The sequence below is a fragment of the Heloderma suspectum genome, chromosome 4, assembly GCF_057233095.1.
Source record: "Heloderma suspectum isolate Gila_16-S chromosome 4, 16-S_ref, whole genome shotgun sequence".
NCBI lineage: Eukaryota > Metazoa > Chordata > Lepidosauria > Squamata > Helodermatidae > Heloderma > Heloderma suspectum.
Genome location: NC_139461.1, coordinates 261,944,717 through 261,971,250, shown reverse-complemented (window position 1 = coordinate 261,971,250; position 26,534 = coordinate 261,944,717). Strand labels below are relative to the sequence as shown.

At 39.3% G+C, this 26,534-nt stretch overlaps 1 protein-coding gene across 16 annotated transcripts in view; it reads left to right on the top strand.

The window, feature by feature from the left end:
• TRIM33 (tripartite motif containing 33) overlaps nucleotides 1-26,534 on the top strand; it is a 73,565-nt gene that overhangs the window by 35,768 nt on the left and 11,263 nt on the right. For 3 of the 16 annotated variants that reach the window (XM_084853526.1, XM_084853523.1, XM_084853519.1), the window contains exons 5-17: nucleotides 2,163-2,279; nucleotides 3,477-3,591; nucleotides 7,431-7,577; nucleotides 10,034-10,151; nucleotides 11,973-12,152; nucleotides 15,017-15,264; nucleotides 15,504-15,665; nucleotides 16,282-16,482; nucleotides 18,364-18,496; nucleotides 20,034-20,097; nucleotides 22,253-22,412; nucleotides 23,511-23,857; nucleotides 25,725-25,848. In XM_084853526.1, the coding sequence (XP_084709652.1) occupies nucleotides 2,163-2,279; nucleotides 3,477-3,591; nucleotides 7,431-7,577; nucleotides 10,034-10,151; nucleotides 11,973-12,152; nucleotides 15,017-15,264; nucleotides 15,504-15,665; nucleotides 16,282-16,482; nucleotides 18,364-18,496; nucleotides 20,034-20,097; nucleotides 22,253-22,412; nucleotides 23,511-23,857; nucleotides 25,725-25,848 (2,116 nt within the window). Of the gene's footprint in view, nucleotides 1-946; nucleotides 1,109-2,162; nucleotides 2,280-3,476; nucleotides 3,592-7,430; nucleotides 7,578-10,033; nucleotides 10,152-11,972; nucleotides 12,153-15,016; nucleotides 15,265-15,503; nucleotides 15,675-16,281; nucleotides 16,483-18,363; nucleotides 18,497-20,033; nucleotides 20,098-22,252; nucleotides 22,413-23,510; nucleotides 23,858-25,724; nucleotides 25,849-26,534 lie in introns of those variants that run through there. The other 13 variants (XM_084853525.1, XM_084853520.1, XM_084853517.1 and 10 more) reach the window with 6 other exon arrangements.

Sequence of the window (26,534 nt, the reverse complement as noted above, 5' to 3'; positions counted from 1 at the left end):
AATATTTTAAGGGGGGAAATACTTTGATTTGAGATGGTGCTTGCAGCAGGCACCATCTTAGAATAATTTTAATTGTTTTAAAATGGCAAAGATTTGAGGGAGATGAGATAATAGAGCAAATAGGGTTTTTTTGGCAAATACAATTGTGCTGAGTGGATGGAACATAATTTCTGTGCAGAAAAATGTGTACACAGGTGATGTGCAAAAATTATGCAAGTATCTGTTTTGCTATGATTGCACATTTGGATGCACCTGCACATAATGACTTCCCTAAACGCATATCATTTTTCTCTGTGATTTCTCGCCATGTGCACATGAACAAACTAGATAGATCATGTGGTATAAATATGGCATGCAATCTTTTTCCTATCTTGAAGTGATGTGCTCGTAGGAAGCTTTTTATGGGTTGTATCGAATGGTGTCCTCCTGCCAACATAACAGACACTGCTGGTGGATTGAATTCCCCCTTCCCCTTGCATCTTCCTGCGTACTGCCAAATCTGCTCTGGAGGGTTGGGGGACCCTCTGAAGCAGAGGTGGGGTGTGCAGGAGGCTCCAGGGGGGAAGAGAAACTCCCGTTGTGCAATCAAAACCTGCTTGCATGACATTCGATTTAGCCCCATGCGTGAAGTAGTCACTAGATATAGCAATGATATAAAGAATTTAAGAGTTTTCCCTTTTGTTTTAATTGATTTTGAGAAATGCAATAGGATAGAGTAATGGTGAACCTGTTAAAGGACATGGACAGTTGGCTTAGCTGTGAGTTATACAGTGGCATAAAGATTCTAATGTGCAAACATATTTCAGTTTACTCATAAAATTATGCTTAGGCTGCAGTCCTAAGCACATTTACTAGGAGTAAGTTCCATTGAACACAGTGTCTGAGTAAACATGCATAAGTTTGTACTGCTTGTGTCTAGGCTGCATTTAACAAATGCTTGTTTTAACTTCCATAGTACTTTGAAGAAGCTGATGCTTCTGTGACATGAGTTCTGCTTTATGAAAGACTTTTAAGTTATCTTCCAGTTGAAAACATAGGCTTAGATGCAAAGATTCCCCTGTGCAAGTGAACTTGAAATTGGCAGCTTCTCAGGTGCAGAGGGCTACAGGTGAGGAGGGGAAAAAGTGAGTGGAAATGTCTTCCACTGCACGCTTAGAACCTTTGTATCCAGGCTATTGTCTTTGTACCTTTTGAGGTATATCTTGAAGGTAATTTCTTTGTTTAAGTACTCCAATTCCTTATGGAAAGTTTCACTGTTACATTGATTTGGGGGTATGAAACTCGTGTTGTTCAGATCTATCTGTTGCTGATGTTAGTCTAGTTGTTGGCTGTGTGTGGATGGTTGTAGTGTACTATGTGAACTATATCAGTCAAGAATTGGAAGCTTGCTTGCTTGTGTTCATTCAGTTGACTGGGTCTGGTTTATTGAAATAAAGACATCAAAGTCATAACCTTCCTGCCTTTTGATGGACCAGTGCAAAAGCTTAGACTCATATCTCATGTAGGTTGTAGTCTGGACAAGTACAGTACACACTTGTGAGATGTGGATCCTGGTGATAAAAGAAAGAACATTTCTCTGAAGTTCTTATCCACCATTCTCAGCTGTACATTCAGAAATAATATCTGTGGGCATCTGCAGCAAAGAAAGATGTTATCAGTCTCCAAAAGCATGGCCCCTTTACCATTGAGTTGACTCAAGGTTCCATGTATGAATTTTTTTGATAAAGTGTTTGTGCAGAATACAAAACCATTCTTTACAAATTTCTCATGTTGCTTAGACTCTTGAATTCTAAGGCATGCTATTTTGAGGTCTGAAACAGGCTAGATAAGTTGCCAGCGACTTAGAGATTGTTTTGTTCTGTACAGCAGAAGTTACCAAACTGTTGTTGTGAACTGTCTAAGATACAAAAAGCTGGGGGTGGGGGTATTGTTATAGAGTGGCTAGGCACATTATAAATAAAATGTGATGATGCTCTGACTCTGGAACTATGACACCACTGTCAAGAATCAGTTATAACACATCTGTCTTTGAAGATGCCTTACCATTGGTATTTGTATAGCTGCCATTCTCATTAGCAAACCTAAGTTAACATCTAGTGCATCATTTTACTGCAGTGCTGCTGCTTCATCATTAATTGTGTGCTGTCTTCTGATTTTGGAAGGTATCAGTTTTTGGAAGAAGCATTTCAGAATCAAAAGGGTGCTATTGAGAATCTGTTAGCCAAACTCCTTGAAAAGAAGAATTATGTTAACTTTGCAGCTACTCAAGTACAAAATAGGTAAGTGATGGTCAATTTTCCATATTTTTTAAAAATCTGAGTGAGCTAGTTTACAGAACTACAAAAATTCCAGCCTCTGATGGTATCTCTTAAAAGCAGAACAGCTGGTAGCAATCGTAGCCATTTACCCTGATCCAGCAGACAAAATCCACAAACCTGTTTCTCCAAATGGATTTGCTGTAACAGATACACAAAAGCCTGTTTCATGGGAGACAGTAGCTTGCATGTAGCAATGTGGCAGTGCATGAATATAAGGTGCCTTTCCATACAGATAACTGTGTAGAAGCTTGTACACAAATGGTGGAGTAGGTGCTGTTTGTTTGCATGCACTGAGCCTCTGCAGTTTTGCCAATTTCTTTGGCTCAGGATGGTTGAGTGAAAAGAGAACTTCTAAGCTCTCTTGTCTGCCTACTTATAACACAGCCATGGAAATAGTGTCCTGCTTCACTCCTCCCCTTCCCCCTTGTGCTATAATAGAGTTGTGTAGGCATGGCAAATTAGCTGGCACAATGTGGGGCATTGTGCTCTGTGAGTGACAATAGGCTCCCAAAACACCCATTTTGGCATGGAGAGCCTTCCCTCCTCCCAGGGAAGTAACAAATACATCCTCCAGGCAACCTCCCTGGCTATCCTAGATTAAAGATAGAATGTGCACACCATGTGTGCAGTCACTCCAGCACTGCAGTGTGTTCCATTACCCCAGGGACCATAGCACATTGTTATGGCAGGTTTGTCAAAGATAGCTAGGTACTTACAGGAAACAAATTGCTACCTCCTCCAGGAAGGTAGGTGAGTAGCAAATTGCATAACTGAAATAGCAGATTGTCACTACTAGTAAACTATTTCTTTTGACTTAGTTTTACCCCATCAAAAAAAGCAATGAAAGCAGTAGGATAAAAATTTCATAACATGTGAAGCATAAATATCTAGCAAATGCAGAAGGTGATTTAAATGCAGGAGGTGATTTAAATGCAGAAGAAGATTCTTACAGTAGGTTGTAAAAGGAAATTACTTCAAAAGTTTTCTTCCAAGAATGAATAGAAATTATGGTTTCATATTCTTTTACTTAAGGTGAGCATACATCATGTAATTCTGCATCTATTTATGTAATAGGTTGAATTTTCACTTGAGTGAAAAAGTATAATTTTGGAGATGTTGTAATGTTACTGCCTGACACAACACATTTCTCTCTTTCAGGATAAAAGAAGTAAATGACACTAACAAACGAGTAGAACAGGAAATCAAAGTGGCTATTTTTACCCTCATTAATGAAATCAATAAAAAGGGAAAATCTCTCTTACAGCAGCTTGAGGTACAGTTAAATGTAAACAAAAACAAAAGTGTTTTGCATGAGTCCTAGTGTGATCTTTGCATGTGTATGGCTCTTCTGTTTTGGAACAGCCATCTTGGTGTTGTCCATTATGAAATCATTGGCCTGTTTCACTTGTAATGCTAAGCCATAGTTTAGCTCTACATGCAGGAGCGAATCTCAGGCTCACACACTTCTCTTCCCCTCTTCCAGCATGACTGTGAGGAAACTATTGGAAGCATCCACTTCTGCTTGTAAACTAACTAGAGTCTGTTGTTGCATCCAGAGTCAGGCGAGCTCTGATTAGTTTAAACTGTGGTTTGTTCAGACCAGCTAGAACCAAAGTGGTTTATGATCTTGGCTTGTTAACATCTGATTGTTTAAGCTAATCAGAGTTTCTGCAGTTGGACGAAACAGGTAACTCTAGTTGGATTAGAAGCGGATGCTTCCAATATCCTCACGGACATGCTGGAAGATAAGAGGGAGGGTGGCGGGGGGATGCATGTGAGCCCAAGGCTTGCTGCTGCTTGTTAAGCTAAAGTTTAGTGTTGGGCGAAAAAGGCCATTGCCCCCCTTTCTCAATGTGGCATTTGCTACCTAAAATACATCTACATGGATTGTAAACATTCATGCCGGAATAAAGGCAGAAACTGTAGAAGCCATTTGACTTCTAATTGTACTGCTTTACCTGTGGTGTCTCATTAAAATCTTAGCTTGTGTTTAGTGCAATGTGTTTTATTTGAAGTCTTTCACTAGTGCTTGTTCTCCTCTTCAGATTTGTAAGTTTTCTAATGCCATTAAAAACCAGATTAACCTCTTTTTTAATGTACGGTTTACCTTCTGATGAGTGTCTAGCAGCCCATTAATAGATTTTACCTTAGGAAGGCAACATAATTTCCATTTAAGCATATCCTGAAATACAACATGCATCGATTATTGCGAGGCTATTTCTTGCTGAGAAATAACATTGCTTATTTGTTTAACCATAGGTTGTAGCGACAGAGGATTTTAAACAGAAGCTGCTTGGCCACCTATCAGGGATGCATTGGCAGGGGGTTGAACTAGATCACCTTTTGGGTTCCTTCCAACTCTTACGATTCTATGAACATAAAATTAATAAAACAGTTACATAAAACAAAAATGGAATTTAAACAAGGAAAAATAGACCATTATTAAACCTATATTTAAAAATTAATATGCTGAGTATGATGCAGATTAATTTTTCCAGACTAGAATACTATGGTGGTTAAAATAGTATACACTGGTTAGTTGTCTTTTAACGACATGTGGTGCTCATTGCTGAGTCCCCCGATTGTAGGTGAAAATTGACTTGGTGATGCTGGATTCTTGGAAAACTTTGATTCAGAATTTTATGATGGCTTAAATCAGTTGACATTCAAATTAGCATGTATGCTAATGCCATTACAATCAGGTTATCTTCTTTCCTCCTTCTTATATGGGGTTTGCATTTGATGAGTGTCCAGAAGCCCATTAATAAAGTTTACCGTAGGCAAGAAAAGCCACATTATTTTTCAGACAGAAATATTTCAAATAGCAGTAAGTAGTTGTGGTTTAATTTTTTATATTGAAGTTATTTTTATTGGAGTATTTGTAAATATTTGAAGTATGGCAACTTAATAACATACCCTTCCCCTTGTAAATTTTAAGGGATAAATTAAGACACTGAAAACGGTTAATGTATTAATTTTAGTACACCCAAAGTATGTGCATAATACAGATATGCTCCTGAAGAAAGTTAATTATAACTTTAACTGCCCAAATTTAATTGGAGTTACCCATTAATGATGTTCCTAATTAATTTTTATGAAACAGTGTATTTGTAATTTTTTAAATTTTCTCCAGAAAAATAATCCTGGAAAACTTTCTTTAAAATTTTCACAACATATCAGAGTGGTCTTGCTTCTGTGGAGTGATTTGAAATATTGTAATACCTTCAGTGTAGCAGAGTTATCAGGGAAATTTACCAAGAAATCAGTTATATTCCGTGTTGTCTGCTCTTGCGCTTCTGAAAGACATGGGTTGCCCTATTTCTGCATTTAAGTTTGATATGAGTTACTGAGATAGGCGAAAGCAAGGCTATTACATCCTTAGTCTCTATAATAACAAGCATCAAGTGGGATGGGGTGGGGTTATTTTTGCCTCTTAGGGAGCAATCCTATGGCCCCTACACAGAATCGGGGGTGGGGAGGATATTTCAGATTCCTGGATCCAAGGTCAGACACAGGAATCTGAGCTCCCTCCCCTTTGCAGCTGACACAGAGAGAACCGCGTCTGCATCTCCAAGGTTGCAAAAGCAACCTCAGAGAGGAGGGAAAGGGGGCAGTTCTGTGGGTGGGGGACAGTGGAAGGTGGCTTAAAAAATATCCAGAGACCTTCCCAGCCTCCTTCCCTGATGCCTCAGCTAGATGGACAAAAAGCCTGTCTAGTTAAATTGCAGAGTGGGAGGTGCAGCAGAGGCGAGGATCGCCTCTGTCGCTCCTCCCGCTCTGCACTGGATATTCGTAAGCCTCTAGGTTTGGAGGCTTATGAGTATCAAAGGCGATTGTGATAGAACTACACCCTTAGTAGCACTGTCTTTATTTGATAGGTTAAGTAGCTGATAATTGCTTAAGTCTTAGGGATTGTCACCTTGTTCATTGCCAGGCAGGGTGCACTCATAAAATTCCTCCCAAACTCTGTCAAAATGCAGATAAAGTGCTAGGTTTAACAGTGTCCTTCAGATAAGCCCTTCTGCCGTATAAACAGTTACAATGCAATTTATGGAACAATTACAATGCTGTAATGTATTTTGGTTTTGATTTTTGGTGTGAACTGCTTTGAGCTTAGGTGGATGAACTGTATAAATTTAAAATATAAAATAAGAAAGTTGTGAATATATTTGTGTATTAATTCAAAAGTGAGGTTGATGAGGTGAGCAGATATTTGTTACCAAGAAACAAAGCATTGCCTGATTTTGTTATCAGACACTTGAAAGGTGCTCTCTCCTTCATTCAAACATCTGTGAGCTTCGAGAGTTGGGAGTTAGTCTTTAACTGCTGTCACGCATCTGGCAGGATTCAAAGAACTGTGCAACTGCGTGTCTGGGGCCTTTGGGCTTGTGGGTTTGTATTTTTTTAGTAGTCCCCTATGCCAAATGGCAAATTGTTTTTGAAACTGAGAGGGCTTTCAAAAGCAGATTTTGATATGGTATGATATTGTGATACAATATGGAGATTGTGATAAGATATGGAGATGGTATCTGTTGTTAAAAGAAATTAAAAAACTGTTATGGAGACAAGAAGTAACTTCAGATCCCATTACTGACTTTACAGAAAATTAGAACTATCATGTTGAAAAAGAACATTAAAAAGGGCATGGTCTGAAAGCATATGATAGAGCAACCTTACTGAAGCTCATTAGGCCTAGCTCTGGTCAGTACATGGAAGCAGGACCCTTTCAACTCGAGTTCTGTCATGAAATAAAAGTAGATATAAATGTAATAATATTTAGTCATTGGCATTGCCATCACTTTTCATACAATTACAGTTGCTACTTCAGTCTTATAGATGAATCTATTTTAGAAATGACTGCCTCTAGTAACCATAATTGGATGCTTTAGCATTAATCTGCATATGACTATTTAAGATGCCTTTTCTTCCTATATGATGTTGAAGAGTCCAATTTGCTTCATGTTATTTTAAAATAAAATTAGTATGTATTATGGGATACTTTTGATGTCTCTGTCAGTACCAAATATCAAAAATTGTCTAACTGGATGTTTTAATTCTTACCCTTGGTATTTTTAAATCTGTATTCAATATATGTGCACTCTTTCTATTCAGACTGTGACAAAGGAGAGACAGATGAAGCTAATACAACAGCAGAATGATATCAGTGGTCTGTCAAGGCAGGTGAAACATGTGATGAACTTTACTAATTGGGCCATTGCAAGTGGTAGCAGCACAGCATTGCTCTATAGCAAGCGACTGGTAAGAAAAGCTTTCAGTCTGACTCAACATAGATTCTCTTTATTCTTGCATTAAAGCAGAGAAAATTCTGCATCATGGGATCTTTCTTACTCTTCTCAAATTTTGCAGGTAAGTACAGCCCATGCAACTCTTCGCAAATGTTTTCAGTGTATGCTTCATTGCAAACACTGATATTTAAGTTACTATAGGGGATCTTGTTTTTGTAAATCAGCTATCCCTGACGTGTTACTTCATCAAAAATACGATGTAACATCACAGTAGTTAGTGTTAGCATTTTTTGAATACTGAATGCTGAAGTGGGGGGGGGGGGTGTCTTTGTTTTTCTAGTAGTGGCTGCACAGTTTGGACTGTGACCTGTTCCACAGCTGTACAGAAGTTGATGTTAAGCTGGATTGTTTCTAGTGGCTAGCCAGGTTTCATGTTGGTCAGCTGAAGTACAAATTGTTGGCTTCTTTATAAAGTTAATGGATTTAAGGGCTATTTAAAACAATCAATTCCACTTGTTGGGCAACCCTTGAAACTTTAGGGTCATGTTACTACTTACCTTGCTCACTACCAGTGATGTGAGCCAGAACGTTTTGTTCCACTATATTTTTCTGTGGATTTTTTTTCATTTTTAAAAATGCATTGTTTTATGATAATGAATGGATACAATACCAGAGAAGTGAGGCAGTTTCAGTGTTGTAATTAATTTTTTTCACATGACTGTCCCTGGGAAGAATATGTGCATTTTGCACTCACTTACTCTTTAAGTCTAGCTATTGGTAAACAGGGGGATAACTTAAAATCAACGTACATATAATCTTCCAAACAAAAGTCAAGCATTGAAGATGTCATCTAATGGCTGCAGGTCAGAACAAAAGTTCTTATTCTATCTGATAGATGAAGGGAAAAGCAAAACTTAAAGCTGTGACTGTATGAAACCCTATCTAGGTGTACTTTATTTGATTAGGAAGAAGCTTCAGTATTTCAGTTGAACTGCTTTTGGCTATAGGAAAAACATGAAATCTATACAGGTGTAATTCTGCTAGTACAAAGCTTTTACCACATATGGAAATCCCATTTTCATCCTTGCAAAAGTGTCAAAGCCAGTACTTTGATTCTGTTTCTGCAAGCCATTCCTCAACTCATTACAACTAAATTGAGCTAGGTTTTGCTTGCACTAGTTGTTCTGCTAGCAGTTACACAGGTGCTAGTGGAACAACCCCACTTCTAGTACTTTTTATGCTAGCATAATGTTGGCTACAGCTCACAGCACATAAAACTAACATGTATACTGTAAAAAATTGTGTTTACTAAATATGAGTCAAATAAATACCCAAAGGGTGTAATCCTATGCACGTTTAGACAGTAAAAAAAAAAAGTCCTACAATTCCCAGCATTCCCAGACATGCTGGCTGGGGAATTCTGGGAGTTGTAGGAGTTTGTCTGAACATGCATAGGATTGCACCCTAAATCAGATCCCAATTGATGTGGGACTTTGAAATAGTACCCACATCGCTGCTTGCTACCTTGGGTTACTATCAGCAGTTGCTGTAAACTACTTGTGCTTAACTCTCAGTAGATTTTGTGCCTTGATTTCAGTGCAAGGAAGTAAGCATACTGTTCTATTACATTTTTAGCACTGGCCTACCAGTAGCACTTTTGTCAAGGATAAGGATAAAACTGAAAAAGGCAACTAACATTTCAGCATTAACTGTTTGTAGGCATAGAGAGAAGAAATGATCTTGTTTAAATATTCTCAGACTAAACACTGAGTAAAAAGTGGTGGTATTGTTATTATTAGGTTATCAGGTAAGCAAGGGAGACACTGCCTCTATATTCATGAAAGGGTGGCCTGTAGAAATGTTCACTTGCTGGGATTTTTGAGTGTTGGTATAGCTCTTGCAATCTGTAATTGAAGATAAGAAGGAAGTATAGCACCTTGTTTAGGACACCTCTTTCTCACTTTAATGGCTTGACCTTTGGGTGATTCAATCATTTAATCAGATGTAAAGTTTGGGTTTAGAGGTTTTACCTTTGCCTTTTCCCATTTCAAATGGTATGGTTTGCTTTCTATTGATACAGAATAGTTAAACTCTGTCTTATTGTATGCTTTGTGTATAAATATTTGAATGTGGGCACAACTAAAGTCAGGTATATATAAAATGTCAACTGTTAAGATTGTTTTAAAATATGGTTGTGAACTCCTGTTTGTTCTTCAACGCTACCTGCTTATATTTGTATCCTCTAGCAGTATGTGCATTAATATTTCTTGTGAAATATCCTGCAATTTCTCCAAAAGTCTCAGAGTGGGGTTTTAGCTTCATAGCAATCCTTTGAGGTAGGTTAGGATGAGAGAGAGCTACTTGCCCAAAGCAACCCGGTTACTTACAGTTTCCATTTTGTTATGTTGGCTTCTTGTTGACTCTTTCCGCAATGTCATCACTAATCTGAGAGTGTTTGTCTTCTCACAGATCACGTTCCAGCTGCGACATATTTTAAAAGCACGATGTGATCCTGTCCCAGCTGCTAATGGAGCAATACGCTTCCATTGTGATCCCACATTCTGGGCAAAGAATGTAGTCAACTTAGGTGAGAGGGTGTTCTGTTTCTCTGAAACCTGAATTGAATGTGCAAACATACTTAATATGATAAGTGGCATGAAATAGGCAGTATTTTCTGTAGACTGCCATTAAAATTGGTGGTAATGGTTTGGATCCGTTCATACCAGGGGGCTTTTTCACTCCAGCAGCAGCTCCTCAAACCCTCTCAAAAGCCCTTCTTGAAGGTCGGGGGACCACTCAGAGCAGTTGTTTAGAGGGCTTGAGGGCCTGCAAAGCAGGGCTGGCCAAGACATTTTGCTGCCTGAGGCGGAGCAGTAAATGGTGCCCCTCACCCACCCAAGTGAAGGTGCATAGGATGCAAAGCCAGGCACATTATTTAGGCACGAAGCAGAAAATCCTACAAGCACCTATCCTCATCTCTAGCAGTAAAAATACAATATTAAACTGAATAGCAAACACTTTTCTGCCCTTTTAGATCTGCTGCCTGAGGCAGCTGCCTCACTCTGCCTTATGGTAGGGCTGGCTCTGCTGCAAAGGGCGGAGGGGGATTGGTGACCCCCCCCCCAGTTCAAATGGTGAAATGTCTTCCATTTGATTGTGTCGGTGGCTAGATCCAAGCCAGTGACTTTGATACATACGCAGCCACTACCTTGTGGTCTCTTCTCAAACTATCAGTTTTGTTTGCCTTTTGCATGTAAGTCCTGTCATTAGAGTAGTTCTCTCTACAATTTATTGTATCTTTATTCACTTGGAAATTGATCTTCCTTAATAGGTGGCATTGCACTGGCTGAAGACAGTAGTGATAGTCTACTTGGGTTGCTTCTCCAGGCTTTAAATGGCTGGAATTGGCTTTCAGGAAAGCACTGTGACAGTGGCAAGAGAGGTGGGGTGTCGAGCAGGAATTGAGGAGAGGGAGGGATATCAGTCATGGAGGAGGAATAATGGAGAGTGCTTACTGAATTATTTGCAAGGTTACTCTGAGTGATATGTTTCCACATCCCCTGATGGTTACTCCTTTTTTCCATATCTCTCTGGTAATAAGGACACTGGAAAGTGACAGTCTATTATCAAGGTATTCCGTTGAAGAAAGTAATCTGGAATCAATCCAGTAGCCTCATTCAGGCATCCAGAGGAGGGTAGGTTGGTTGTTAGTAAGCTGTCAGGCTGCAGCTTAGTTAATACCTTGTTTACTTCTATAAAGGTAGAAAGCAATGAGAAGAAATTGAAAATGCAGAAGCCCTATAGACTCAGCAATATGGATAAAACTGATGCCAATTAAAAATGAACTGAAAGCCTTTCAGGTCTTTTAGTGGCAAATTCTAGATATTCTTAGATTATTGGGCACTGTATTCCAAATGGTCCCAAAATATTGTTGCTTAACATAGGTAGCAGCTTTTAGCATATAAAGACTTGCAGTCCTTTCTTACAGTAGAACAATTAGAATTAGCAAAAACGAGATGCCGTCAGTAAAGCAAGGCATTCAAGGCTTGGCATGGAGATATTCTAGGACCAAATGAGAGATAAAAGTCTGGGGGTAAATTAGAATTCTGTCTTTTCTCATAGATCTTGCTTTTGGCATATACAGAAAGGGGAAAAGCAATAACAGATTAATTCCAACAATTTAGTTTGAATTTTTTGTATTAAAAAGCCCCTCCCTCCATGTGTTAAATGTATATACCTCTCCATGGTAACTACAAATGATATTAAAAGTTAGATCCCATTGAGAGCATTTATAGGTTGGAGAAGTAAGAATCAATATAGGACGCTGACCAAAATAGCTTAAAGAGCCTCTTAGGTGTGTACAAAGGCTTACATGTCCATACCAGGTTTTTCCCGTGTTCTTCTCCAGCAGCAACTCCTCTTACTCTGTTGGAGGACACTTTCGAGGTTCCCCAAGCTTCAGGGCAGCTTGTTGGGCAGTGTGAGGGGATGCTTCTGGAAAGGGGGAGGTACCGGAACCCCCCACTACATGTGCAGAGCTCACCATGCGGCCCTTTGGATTGGGGCTATACATTGGGAACTGAAAAAGGTATTGGAACTGAAGATTTAAACAATTACATAAGAAAAATATTTTCAGAGGAATCCTAGAAGGAGCAGGGAATAAAAACCTTGTCTTTTAATTTATTGAGGGGTGAACTTCGAGTACAGACTTTGACAATTGTATATGGCTAGAATGCATTGCTATAATCAGTGCTAGGAGAACTTTGAAGCTGGGAAAACCATCGGTGTTATTGGCAAATTTCTAAACACAATAAACTGTTAAGAGGAGGATCTTCCATTACAGTAAATGGTACTATAGTGTATTGATGTTCGTTGACACTGAAGAAAAGGTTTCAAAAGCATAATGAACTTTTTATTTCTTGCATTTAATAAAAGGGGGTTCCATTTAGATGATATATTGTTTACATGAAACAGATTCTCCCAAACTTCTTGGAAGGTTAGATCACGTGGTGATGCAAGAACACCTAAAAACATACTGGTTAACAATTATTGTTTACATAAGGAACAAACAATCTAGAAAATTTACATAATTGCAGATTTCAGTAGTTAATAGCTTCAAGGAAATTATTAGACTTTATAAAATTCAGAAGATTGTTTATTAATAAAGGAATAAACCAAAAACAGTTGGTTTGTAAATGGCAAAAAAGAGAGGCTCTTGCTTGTTTAAAAATGGAGAGGACACTTTAATCTGAGAGTTCAAATTTCATCATTTATAGACAAGTTCTCAATCAATTAACAATTGAAAAATCTTCAGAGGAAAATAGATAATTCAAATTTGGATCTGTTGAAATACAAGAAGTTTTTTAAATGATTATATTCAAAAATGAGAAGGAGAAGGCCTGCATGGCTTAACATATGAATGTAAGAAATGTATTATTTCTGGACCATTAATCATTCACAACTGCTGGATAGAAAGCGGTATTTCTGATAACATGTTGTGATGCCCAGCTCATGTTTGTGTATAAACAGGGCAACTCTGCACAGCACATAAGACTGCCACTAAACTTACAATTAAATGTTTAGTTTCAGTTTTGGTGGCACGAGTACACTACTTTAGACCTATGCTGATATACACCCACGTGGATTTCTGCAAAACCAACTTGTCCAAGATACAAGAGCCTGTTAGGCATGTGCAAGCGCAGGCATGTGCAAGCGCCACCATGTGCACAGCAGGACTCCCTCTAACATCAGTTGCTTGTGGTAGGTCAGAGGTCACTGTGGAAGGTTCCACAAGTTGAGGAAGTGGTTTCTCCTGCAATAAAGGGTCTATGGTTTGAAAGGTTGGCCCCAAAGGCATTCTTGCATATTTGGAAGCTTTCAGTATTCTTTTGAATCTAGGCTGAAATACTTAAATTAAATATTGATCTTGCCAATCACTCTCTTTAATGATTCTAGAAACAGAAGAATCATATGATTAAGTTAGAAGGGCCTTATTTACAAGAAATTCACAAATTTGTTGCAGTTGCAATAGATTCAAATGAATTTGGATTTCTGTGAATCGGACCTGCGGATTTTTCAGCAGACCAGCTTTTTCCAAGTCCTGCAGACCTGCAGACTGGTTTTTAATTTTGTTGGGGGTGGGAGGGAGGAGATCTGCACTTATTTGCATTAGCGCACGTGCAGATTTCATTGATGCACGCTTGCACAATGCACTAATCCACATTAGTTACTGCACAGTAACACAGATGTGTAGTAACTAATGCAGATTAGTGCATGTGCACAAGTGTGCATTAGTGCATATGCACAATAACTAATGCAAATTAGTGCAAGTGTGCATTAGCACAACTTTAGATTAGCGCAAGAACGAAATTTTGGTAAAACAAATCCTATTCCATTAATGAGCGGATGACAGATTGAAAGATGCCTGGCAGTCCATGAAACACCGATGGAGTGAATTTAATAAAATCCATACATCCCTAATAGTCAGCCATATAAATTATACAGTTATCGCATGGTGTTCTATAACCTTGGAAACTGCATACTTCATTAAACGATTATGGCAATGTTGGAAATACCAAATGTATTTCATTTATGAATGGCTGTACAGAAACAAAGTAATATTGAAGGGTGCTAGAAATAATAGTAAGAATAAGGTAATACTACAATTCCAAAGGATTGTTGTTGTTGTTGTTGTTGTTCAGTTGTTAAGTCGTGTTCGACTCTTTGTGACCCCATGGACCGTAGCACGCCAGGCCTTCCTGTCCTCCGCTCTCTCCCGGAGCGTGCTCAAGTTCATATTCATTGCATGCCAAAGGATACAGTTGGCAAAAAGAGTTGTTTAATGTGCCTGTTGCAGGAATTATATAAGCAAATACTGAAAACACCCCAAAGCCCCTAGAATAGAACAATGGCTACAAGTGTTATGACATTTTGCACTGATATAAGCATTGCAGAGCTGTATTTGAGTGATTTTCTGTCTTTCAATTTCTCTGACTATTAAATGGTTTTTCTCTCTAAATCTCTTGATGGATTAAAGTGACAATGTACAATTAAAGCAATTTAAATATCATACACAAGATATAATTAGTGTGAATTTTAACGCTTTTCCCTCTAAAGTTATGGAACAAAGTTAATAGGAAATTGCATGTGTATTGGTACACATAATTTTTCTGCAAAAATGTGTCATTGATATTAATTTTATGCATGTAGGAAGCTCAAAGTCAAAGCAGGATATGAATACATCAGAACCAATATTTTATGTAAAGCCACTAAGCAATTATGATAATTACAAGTCTCTTAACCTTGTGATTAAAAGTACTTTTGTGATGTGCTTTCATGACTTCATGCCATTCTATGAAGCCAGCATATACAAAGCATAAATTATTTAGAATGTTTACATTTAGTTAAGGTTAAAGGTTTTATACTTAACCAATTCTCTCTCCTGTTATTTAGGTAATCTTGTTATAGAAAATAAGCCAACCCAAGGTTACACTCCTAATGTAGTGGTGGGACAAGTGCCTCCCGGAACAAACCACATCAACAAACCTCCAGGGCAAATTAATCTTGCACAGCTTCGACTTCAGCATATGCAACAGCAGGTGTTCGCACAACAAAAACACCAGCAGTTACAACAGATGAGGATGGGGCAGCCTGCAGGGCAGATCGCTCGCCAGCCTGGCCCACAGATGCTTCAGCAACAGGCAAGTTTTTTCAGACTGTCTAAATTAAGACACTCTTTATAAACACTAAGATAGGCCTCCGCCATAGAAACTGAATATATTTTAAGATTATATAAGACAATATTTTGTTGGGTTCTATTTCTTTCATTGAAATGAAAGATGTTGCTTTCTTGTAAAGTTTTTTAAAAATGCATTTTCTTGGGGAAAGGGACTACTTCTTATCTTAAGAGCAAGAGTTTTAAATACATAATGTTTTGTAGCCTCCAAGGTTGATAAGTATGCAGACCATGCAGAGGGGTATGAATTGCGGTGCTTTCCAAGCCCACCAGATGAGAATGGCTCAGAACGCTGCTCGTCTCCCAGGGATACCACGCCACAACGGGCCCCAGTACTCCATGATGCAGCCACATTTACAAAGACAAGTATATGCTGTGTGCACATTTTGTTTCCCACCTTTTATTTTAGACATGTGATTCAGTTTGTGTCATATCAATATATTTAGCTGGGAAAACCCTTTGAAAAGAATAACTTATCTCTACTTCTGTGTTACTGGCTTTAAGGAACCAGATAATATGAATTGTGCAATGAATCTTAAGTCTTATTAGCATCATGCAGAGTTTTCAGGTTCATGGGGCATCTAATGAAATAGAGTTGCAGCTAAGATATGTTTTTCATATGTTTATTGTTTGGACAATCCACACGTTACTGTGAGAATATTGGTTTCATTCTCATTAGGGAAGAGTAAGAAGCTCAGAATAAGTTAGAATATGAACAGAAAAAAAGATTATTCTTAAAATTACTATGGATGTTTTGATTTTTTAAAAATGTAATAAATGAAATACAAAATATATTTGAATATTAAAAATAACTAGGATTATCGGCAGTGGAAAACTCCCCAAAGAGAGAATTGTACAAAAGGAACTAGTTTTGAAAGCTTACAGTTTTGCATGTGAAAGAGGAAGGTTGCCCCTTTTGTAACTATCATAATAATCAATTCTGTCTCTCTTTTCCTCTTCCTTCTTTCCTTTCTCTTGGCAGCATTCAAACCCAGGACATGCAGGTCCCTTTCCAGTTGTTTCAGTGCATAATAATACTATCAATCCAACAAGCCCTACAACAGCAACCATGGCCAATGCTAACCGTGGTCCAACAAGCCCATCTGTAGCAGCAATAGAGCTTATTCCTTCAGTAACCAACCCAGAGAATCTACCTTCCTTGCCAGATATTCCTCCCATACAGGTTAGTAAAGTACATCAAATGAGGTGAAAGCTAGTTTTTCACATTAAAATTTTTAGACCTTACTTTATGTTGTTAATTGTGTTTTTGATGGCGCTAGCAGTTTAAAAACTGTATTGAAAAGATACAACCCGCATGGGTCATTCTAAATATGGGGGGAATGACCATCTTCTGATTATAGACTTCGGGAGGCCTGGGTTCAAGTCCCTACTCAGCCATGAAACTCACTGGACAAATGTCTTTGTCCCAGCTCAGTCTTCCTTACTGATTTTTATGATGGTAGGGGAAAACCGTATTTGCACACCTGTGTAGTGCTCCTTGGAGGAAAGGAGGGATATTAGTACAGTATTCTGTAATCACGTGCCAGAAAGCTCTGTGAAAACTGCATTTTTCAAAGAAAAATCCTTTATTCTTAAAAGGGATGAAATCCTGCTTATGGTGATAAATGAGTTCATTCTAAAAGAGTGAGTAGAAAAACTATCCTACAGTACACTACTCAGTATCAATATACTGACTGAGAATCTTGCTTTTACCCACTTTTGCATTAATGATTGTATAGTACATTATTTAGGGTGGAATCCAACACAGAACGAGTGGACTTCCACTCATGCAACAAGACTTTCTCCTCCTCTGCTCTCTTCTGCAGCTCTCCACACCATCCCTAGATCTTCCCCAGCCCCTCCAGAGCAGGTTTTATGGGTGTGTAAGGGGCTACAGAGGGTAAGGGGGAAATGCCCTCCCTTTTCTCCTGACGGAAGCCATTCCATCAGCGGCATGAGTTAATTGGAGGCCACCCTCCGTTTCCTAGCTTATGCTTGAACATATTTTTCGTTGAAACTCAGATGATAGAAAATGTTTTCAATTCTGGGTTTCTTAGCCTTAATTAAGATTACATGTTCACAAAATGTTTCCTTGATTAAAGCCAGATCAGGTATCTCAAAACTATTTTTGCTCCCTGACTTGATCAGTTCTAAGTAAATAAGTAAATGGCATATGTTTCATTCTTCTGGCAGCAAACCTCTGGACCTTTTCAATATTGCAAATATCAGGTCCTCTGTCTACATTTCTTGTCCTGTATTTGAGAAAGTTTGTTAAAACTTATAGAGCATGGATCAGGACAATTAAGTGGGTAGGAACTACAGAGTGGGAAATGAGGATTATAAACAGGGAGTGGAAACTTTGCTGAATGTAGACCCCCATCTGACACAACTGAGAGAGACTGAAACCTGTTTGTTTCTTAAAATTGATTGAATTTTAGAATTTTGTAAGAGCTATGGATATTCTGTGCTAAGGTTTACTGTTCATTTCTAGTCATGCCATTTCCTAAGCTCCTTGATTATGCAGGCAGGAATTGATCAAACACAAATAATGAAAAAATTGAATATTCAGCTATTTGTTTCCCCCTATTATATGATTCGACCGCGGTGGCTTAGTGGTTAAGACGCTGAACTGCAGACTGGAAGGTCGGCAGGTCAGCAGTTCAAGACCCGAGTGCTGCGTGATGGAGTGAGCTCCCGTCTTCGGTCCCAGCTTCTGCCAACCTAGCAGTTCGAAAGCAAGAAATTGCAACTAGATAAATAGGTACCGCTTTGGCGGGAAAGGTAACAGCGTTCCGTGCACCTCAGTGTTCAGTCATGCCGGCCACATGACCACGGAAGCGTCTTCGGACAGCGCTGGCTCTTCGGCTTAGAAACGGGGATGAGCACCGCACCCTAGAGTCGGACACGACTGGTTGGGGACACCTTTACCTTTTTTATTATATGATTCAGTGCTAGTACTTTAATATCCTTCAGTGAAAATACAGATGATTCTCAAGCTGTCATTTCTAACATGCTGCTTTTAGACTTGGCAGAATCACGATGTGGCTGTCCTCCTTTATTTCAGCTGGAAGATGCTGGTTCCAGTAACTTAGATAATTTACTAAGTAGATATATCGCAGGCAGCCATCTACCCACTCAGACTATAAGCAGTATGAATCCCTCCCCTGGGCCCTCAGCTCTGTCTCCAGGCTCATCAGGTAAGCTGGGAAGAGGCAGTGGGCATCTTAACTTTTCTGCGTAAAAGAACCAGCAGCTGTAGTAATGAATGCTCCAAGTATCTTGAGACATCTTAAGAAATTGGATGCTTCCAGCAACTTTCTTAGGTCTTAACCTCCCCACTTTTTAATGTCATCCAGTTATTTCTAAAAACTTACGCAATAATGCTGATGAGCATTTCTTTCTTCTGTCTATCATAGAATCATAGAATAATAGGGTTGGGAGGGGCCTATAAGACCACCAAGTCCAATCCCCTATGTACCCTTTTACGTGGTCACTATTTAGTCCAACTTCATAGGAATAATTTTTTCAGTATAAATAGATAAACTTCCCCGCTTATGTAATAACTTATAAATGAAAGGGTCATAAAACAACACTGTAGCCCAGGGCTCAATAAAAAGAGTGGCCTGGTCTGTGCAGTAATAGAAGTCCTGTCTAGGAAGACTTGGAAGTGGAAGCCAGAAATAGAATAAAAACATTATTGTGGCGTATGATTCCAACAGCATCCTATTTTTTAAGTACATACCAGCATCTGTTACCTCCTGACTAGTGTCCTCAATGCATGTGGAAAAAGGTACTTAATTTAAAATAAAATGTACTCACCACCCTTCCATATTTCCAGGTTTCCAAAAACATAAACACAATAAAATCACTATCATAAAATGCAACAGTAATTCATAAAATGGGTATAAGTGCTGTGGCTGGTATGGAGCTGAATAGCATCTCTAGTGCTTCCGAAATATATAAAGTCTTGCAGCTGGGTAATATTTGGTGCTAAAGTGGACCTGAAGCCCCCTCTCCAAAATTCAACAGTTGATCAAACTAAACGATCAAAATTCACTCTAGTGTATAACTTGGTTATTTGTGCCACTGTTGTGGAATGTTGGAAGGAAGTGTAAAATTACGGTGGTGGCAGGAGGTGGAGGGAACTGAGAGCTTTAGGATGAATGAGAGTGCTAAAATCACATTGAAATATACTTTGTACATCCCAGTGTGTGGTATCTCCCTCAAAAAATATTGCTAATAATTTGTAAAACAGCTTTCAGTCAAACTTTCCCTGCACCCTTCCAGCCTTTTACCTGTCTCCAGTTATTTTCATTATCAGCCTAAATTAATGTGCATTATCTTTAAATGTGTTATATATGTATGTTAATAATATACAGCCATTAATTATATTTAATGACTTTTAGCATAGTTTACATTTTATGAGATAAATCTTTACTTCCAAAAATACATAGATGATTTTCATTTGTTGATTATGATGGATGCATTGGAATAAAATGAAACAAAATTAGAAAGGACTTAAGGCTTGGAACCTGCTAGATGTCTACCAAATGAAATAGTTTGGGGGATTCATAAGGGGAAAAGATGTGAGTAACTTTAATGTATATACTTAACTGAATGGTTATTGTGAATTATTTCATTACCAGTGGTGCTATCTATACTATATACATGATGTACAGATGTGTATTTGTACACTCATGCTGTTGATGTAAATGCTGATTCATCTTCCTTTAGGTTTATCCAATTCTCACACCCCCGTGAGGCCACCCAGTACCTCCAGCACAGGCAGTAGAGGCAGGTGAGTTGGATGGCTTCAAAACTAGCTACAGTTAAAGTCTATAGAACTCAATGCATAGTACAGGACATAAAACTCCAGTTTAAGTGAAGGATTAAGGCGTTTACAAATTCACACATGCACCAGAAAGCATGGGAATGGTAAGTTAAGGCTTCCATATTAACTTCTGCACCATAAAAGGAGTACAGACATTCTGCAGTTTCACATTATGCTCACTTGCACTTTAGACTATATGTAAATGCACTTCCTCCTGGTCCTTCAGCCACTTCTCTCCTCTACAGTAGGACTACATAAACGTTTTGGCCCTGAGGGCTGCATCGGGCAGTACCGGGGGCTGCACATGCATGCGTGCACATAACCCTGGGGATTCCCTCGCTAGCAGCATTAGCAGGGGAAACCTCAGGCAGTGCCATGGTGGCTGCCAGAAATGGCTTGGCGGGTGCATGCGGCCCATGGGCTGCACTTTTTGCACCTCTGCTTTACAGGTTGGGAGAACACTGAAGCTAGGGATCAGTGCAAGGTTAATGGTTAATAATGTATATGCTTGTAAATTTGAATCTTTTATTCTGAAAATCAACCTCATGCAAGGCTTATCTTCACCTGCCGAACCCGAACTCGTGAATGTTGAACCAAAGTCAAACTAGCAAAATTGTTGTTCAGGCATGATTAGAACATCAGACTGCTCTGCTCAGGTTATAAATGCTAAAGATTTAATTTATTTAAAATGAGTGGTCCTTTTGCAAAGCCCAATCCTCTTCACTCGTACTAAACTTTACTACCAGATAGTTTAGCACTGGAGTGTATGCGTCTTGAGCTTGTATGCTCCCTCCTCCCTTCTCTTCCTCTGCTATGTCCAGAAAGAGGATATGGGATGCTTTTGCTTCCTCTTTTAAAGAAGAGTTCCTTGTTACATCTGAACTCAGTGGAACTTTGGTTCGTTAAAACCATGGCTTGTTCAAACAAATCATTGTTTGATCCTGGCTTGTTTGAACAAATCAGAGTTTAAACTAACCAAAGTTCTCCTGAGTTTATATGTAGCAAGAAACTGGTTTAAAAGAGGAAGCAAAAGCTTCCAATCTCTTCCTTGTGGCTATGCAAGAGGCAGGAGGAGGGAGACTTATGAGCCCGAGGCTCATGCCTATTTGTGTACATAATGATTGTTTAGCATTGCATCTCAGAAGGCCCTTACCTCTTCCTTCTCTTCCTTACTAGTGTTGCCTTCTGAAGATCAGACACATGATCCAGTGCCTGGTTTCCTCCAGTCTTGCGTTCCTCTACATCCTGCATTTATCCCCCTTGCTCCCCATCACCATCATATATGACCCATGGGTGTCAGTCTCTTCATTTATGGAAAGAAGGGGTCATTGTGCAGTAAGGTGCTCATTGCCCCTGTGCTGTTGCTTGGCTTCATTGTTGCCTCTGATTTACAGAGGACTAAAAGACACAGGGAAAGTGTGGGTGTGCATTCGCATAAACTGTAAATGATTACAATATCTGCACACTGTCTGTATTCTGGGAACCTTAACATTCAAATGTACTCAAGCTTTTGCTGCATGAGTAAACTTGTAAGAGACAATTATTGAACATACAGAAAAGAGCCTTGATGAGGAGGAATTAGCATGGCTTCTTCAAAGAGAAGAGAAGTCCTGCTTCACCAAACATTTAGAAGTCAACAACTCCTGAGTTTAAAAACAACACACCAAACCAATGAAAGGGACAATCCAGTGGCATACTTGAATTTTTGAATTTATTTCAACCCACAAAACAACTTAAAACATGTTTTTATCAGCAATAAAATAGTTGAAAACAAAGACTCTCACTCCTCTAGCTCGAATGTTTTAAGCTACAGTAAGTTGCTCATTTTTCTGAAAAATGGTCAGTTTGTACATCTGAGGTTCTTCATACCAGGGTCCATAATAAGAAAAATCATATCAATTTTATGCATGGCAAAATGCTAAAAATCCATTCTATCTTAACTATAGAGCCATTTCGGGAACTCTAAGAAACTTGGTTATGATGCCTCATAACCAAGTGCTCCCTGCACTTATAGGCATAGTACCTTTCACTACATTATAGGGAATGTTTAATTATCACAATTCTAGCAGTAGGTTATTTTGACATGCAATTAAATTTTTTGCTTAATATGTATTCTTTCCAGCTGTGGCTCATCAGGCAGAGCTGTTGAGAAAAACAATATTAGTTTCAAGCCTGACCATGTGAAAGTTAAGCAAGAGCCAGGCACAGAAGAAGAAGTATGCAGTTTCTCAGGACCAGTGAAGCAAGAAAAAACAGAAGATGGCAGGAGGAGTGCCTGCATGGTAAAACTCTATTTGTATGTTGCGCCATTCTGTCACATGATCACTAAGCAATGAAGAACTGAAGACATTTGGGTTTTTTTGAGGAGATAAAGTAAACATGCAGTCATTTCAGTAACTGTTTTCATGCGGGGGAGCTGTTTGGAGATTATCACATTGGACTAGTTTCAAGCAGCTTTACCATGTCAGGGAGAATCCCTTGAAACTATTTGCAGACATAGTTTGCCTCCTCCTGTGAAAGGTAAAGTCTTTGGCACCTCAGAAATAAACATAGGAATGACTCCTTGCATCTCAATATGGCTATTCTAGAAAATCAGTAGTATGTGTTTCAAAGAGCTCACTTGTACTGCTGGGACTATTTCACTTGCATTCCACTTCACTGGTGTGCTTGGTTCTCCTTGAGTCTATCCTTGACATAGGATACATTCCTTAGAATGGGATATCCACATTGGGTTGGATGGATCCATGTATATTAAGAGAGGCTTTGGTAGAGCATTTGCATTAGACAGCCCAGCTGCTGACTCCTGTGACTACTTTTAAGATACAGGTAAATGTATCTTAAAGCAACTCAGCAACTCAGATGACTGAGTGCTGTGCACACTTGGGAAAAGGGTGGGTTAAAGAGCCCTTTACCTATGTCCTTATGTTTAATTGCCCCTGCTTTTCTTCAGTTGCCAACAGAAAAGAAAAATTTAAGAAGTAAAAAAGCATAAATGAAAATAAACAGGGAGAAGAAGCAAAAAAAAATAAAAATACAGTAGCAACTTGCAGTGGGCAGAGCCAGTACTGCTCACACCCTAGTTAAGTGCTCAGTTCGAAACTGATCCCCTATGACAAAGTACTTTAATCCATTTGTTATCATTGAATGTTTAGAATCCATCCTAACCAGCCATGGCGGGAATGTGACAGAAAAAGCCTGAGTGGAAAAAGAGTCAGGGAGCTAAGGGATGAAGAGGCAAGATGCAAGTTGTCTGTATTTTAGTGTGCTAAGTAGGGAATGGCCAAGAAGCAAGGACCTGAGGGAGAGCAAGGTGTAAGAGGCAGAGGATTCACCATCCAAGGGAATTTCTCTTAGCTTTTCATCATGTGCCTTTATTTTAGCTTAGCAGTCCTGAGAGCAGCTTGACACCTCCGCTTTCTACAAACTTGCATCTGGAAAGTGAGCTAGAAGCACTGGGAAGTATAGAAAACCATGTAAAAACTGAACCAGCGGACTTGAATGAAAGCTGCAAGCAGTCTGGACATGGTCTTGTAAATGGCAAGTCTCCAGTACGTAGCCTCATGCACCGATCAGCTAGGACTGGAGGAGAAGGCAACAACAAAGATGATGATCCTAATGAAGACTGGTGTGCTGTGTGTCAAAATGGAGGAGACCTTTTATGTTGTGAAAAGTGCCCCAAAGTTTTCCACCTTACATGTCACGTACCCACTCTCCTCAGCTTTCCAAGGTATGAAAATATTGCAGTGTTTTACACGATAGGGCTTGACATGAATATTTGCAGTGAGAGGGTATAACAGAATCAACCAACTTCAATCAGACCATGGATAACTACACCACGCCTGTTCAGTAACAGCTATAGCTTGTTCTGATCTCCAGCAGCCATGTTGTTCTGAGGGAAACAATAGCCCAGTTTGCACGTGACAGCCCATGGCTTGTTCAACCCATGGCTTATTGGAGCCAAGCGCAAGCACGTGTGCTGCCTGCTTTGTGCTCACCGCTTCAGCCTCATTCATGGGTTGTTAGTCATGACGTCCAAACCCAGCACTCTTGGTTTTTGAGGATTTAACAACCCAGAGTTTGAACTAGGGATGCTGGAGAAATCTGCTGTGGACTCCAATGAAGCCTGATTCCCAAGAATCTGACCTGCATGGTCCACAGCCTCCCTTACCTACACATCCTCTGGATTTCGGATGGGTCCACTCTCCCACTTAATAAAAAGCGAGATAGGCTAATGGTCATCATATTTTACGCCATTTGCGGCTACCTAAATGGCCTTAATTTAGGTGGAAGTGCTTTATGGCCACAAATGGCCTAAAATATGCTAATTACAGCTATACTTTTCCCATGATAGATTAATGGCAGCCACCATTAGCCTGTCCCACCTTTTATAAAGCCAGAGAACCACCATGTGAAATCCGGTGGACACATTAGGGCTCTGGGGAAATCTGTGAGTCCCCAGGCAGCCTGGATTTCCCCACAGCGGATACCCCCTGGGCTGGATGTCAGGGGGTTCATCCGTCCCTAGTTTGAACCCATAGCTTGTTGGGTTAAAACACTGGGTTGTTTAATCCTGAACAACACAGTGTGCCGGGTTTGGATGTCACAACTAACAAGTTGGGAGCGGGGCATTCCTGGGTTGTTTTGTTAACCAGATGCAAAACAAAAGTGGCAAGCAGGCAGGAATTGGTACTCCTGCACGGCACCACCAATTCATGGCTTGTTGAGTTGGCATTATGTGTGAACCAGGTGAATCAGACTCTGTTGTCACATTGAGTAGTGCATAGGTAAAACAGCCAAAGCATCTTCTCTCTGATGTGCTTCTGGCAAACATGCCTCATGATCACAAGATATGTCAGAAAGGCTCTTGGGTAATTGCAGTTGTCTGTAAGTTGCGAGCTGGCAGGTGCAGCCTTCTGGCATGATAGGAACTGAAAATTTAGTAGCCAGGTTTACAATCCAATAATTGTGTATTTCTTCGTATTTGTGTTTCAGTTACTTTTTAAAAAAAGGTTGGGTAATAGTGAGTACTTTATTAATAATTCTCCAGTATTCCTAGAGTCTAGGGAGGAAAACCTTCATTTTTGAGAGGGTATTGTTAAATATAATCACAGCGATCATGTTGTGAAATGTGGAATAAGACTACAAGTGCAGAAATTAATAGCTCTTCTGAAATAAGATAATTTTATTAAGATAATTTAATGTTAACAGAAAATGTTCTAGCCCTTGTGACCTTCCTGTTCTAGTGAAAGCTGCTCTTAATCAGTCTGTCATTAGACAGGGAATGGAACCTGTCTTCTCCATACATATCCCTTAGCTTCCCATGAAGGAGCTTCAGTCCTTGTGCCCAGCCCCTTGTGGGCTCCAGGTCTTCTTTCCCTATTCCTTGATTATTTATTGTGGTAGCGGTGGATCTAAATTCTGCCTGAAAAGAAGCACAGTTCAGAAGAACTGTAAAATATAAATTATGTATATGCATGTGCATACTTTGATTAATTTCACTTACAAAATTTGGATTTTCTTTATACAGGTTTTTAGGGGCCATTTTATAATATTTTGCCTGGATTTCTGGACTAATTTTCTTTTTTCCTTTCTAGCGGAGAGTGGATATGCACATTTTGTCGCGATCTTAGCAAACCTGAAGTGGAATATGACTGTGACAACCTACAGCATAGCAAGAAGGGGAAAACTGCACAAGGTTTGAGTCCTGTGGACCAAAGGGTAGGTTTCTAATAATGTATGTACTGAAAACCATTTTAACAAAATGCTTCTGGCTTTTCTGCTGCTATATTCTCCTGACTTAAATTAAAATTTCTTTTACATAGATAATTGTACTGAACATTTTAATCAGTGGTAGGTAGGCATCGTGCATTGACTATACTCTTTTAAAAAAAAAATGTTCAGCTTTGTTTCGTGCTTAAGTCAAGTTGTCCATTCTGCTAGTTAAGTACATGATTTTTTTAGAAGACGTCTGCTTAGAACAAGAGCTATATTTCCCTTCCAACTTCATTTACCCTTCATTCTCCAGCCCCTCTCATCCCCTACACTTTCTGTCTCCTTAGTCGTTCTATTTCCTTTCTCTTATGTTCAGTTCCATTCCCTGCTACATCTCTGCAGCTACTTCTGTCTCAAATGGTGTGTGTGTGCATTAGAGTGGCAAGGCTAGACTAGTTTTTAGACAGCAGTTTATTTTAAGCTTTATGGCTCTAGTGGGGTCTGCCGTAATTCATACGACATGAGACTTTTGGAAATGCTCTTAAATTTCTAGTAAAAGACTTAAAATACAGATCAATCCCAGGGGAGAGGTGGAGAAACTGGGCTGGCTAAATCACCAGTTCCTATTCCCCCCTGGACTCGCGTCAATGGAGCAAAAGAGGGGGGGTCTTGGATCCAGTGCTCCCTTGGAT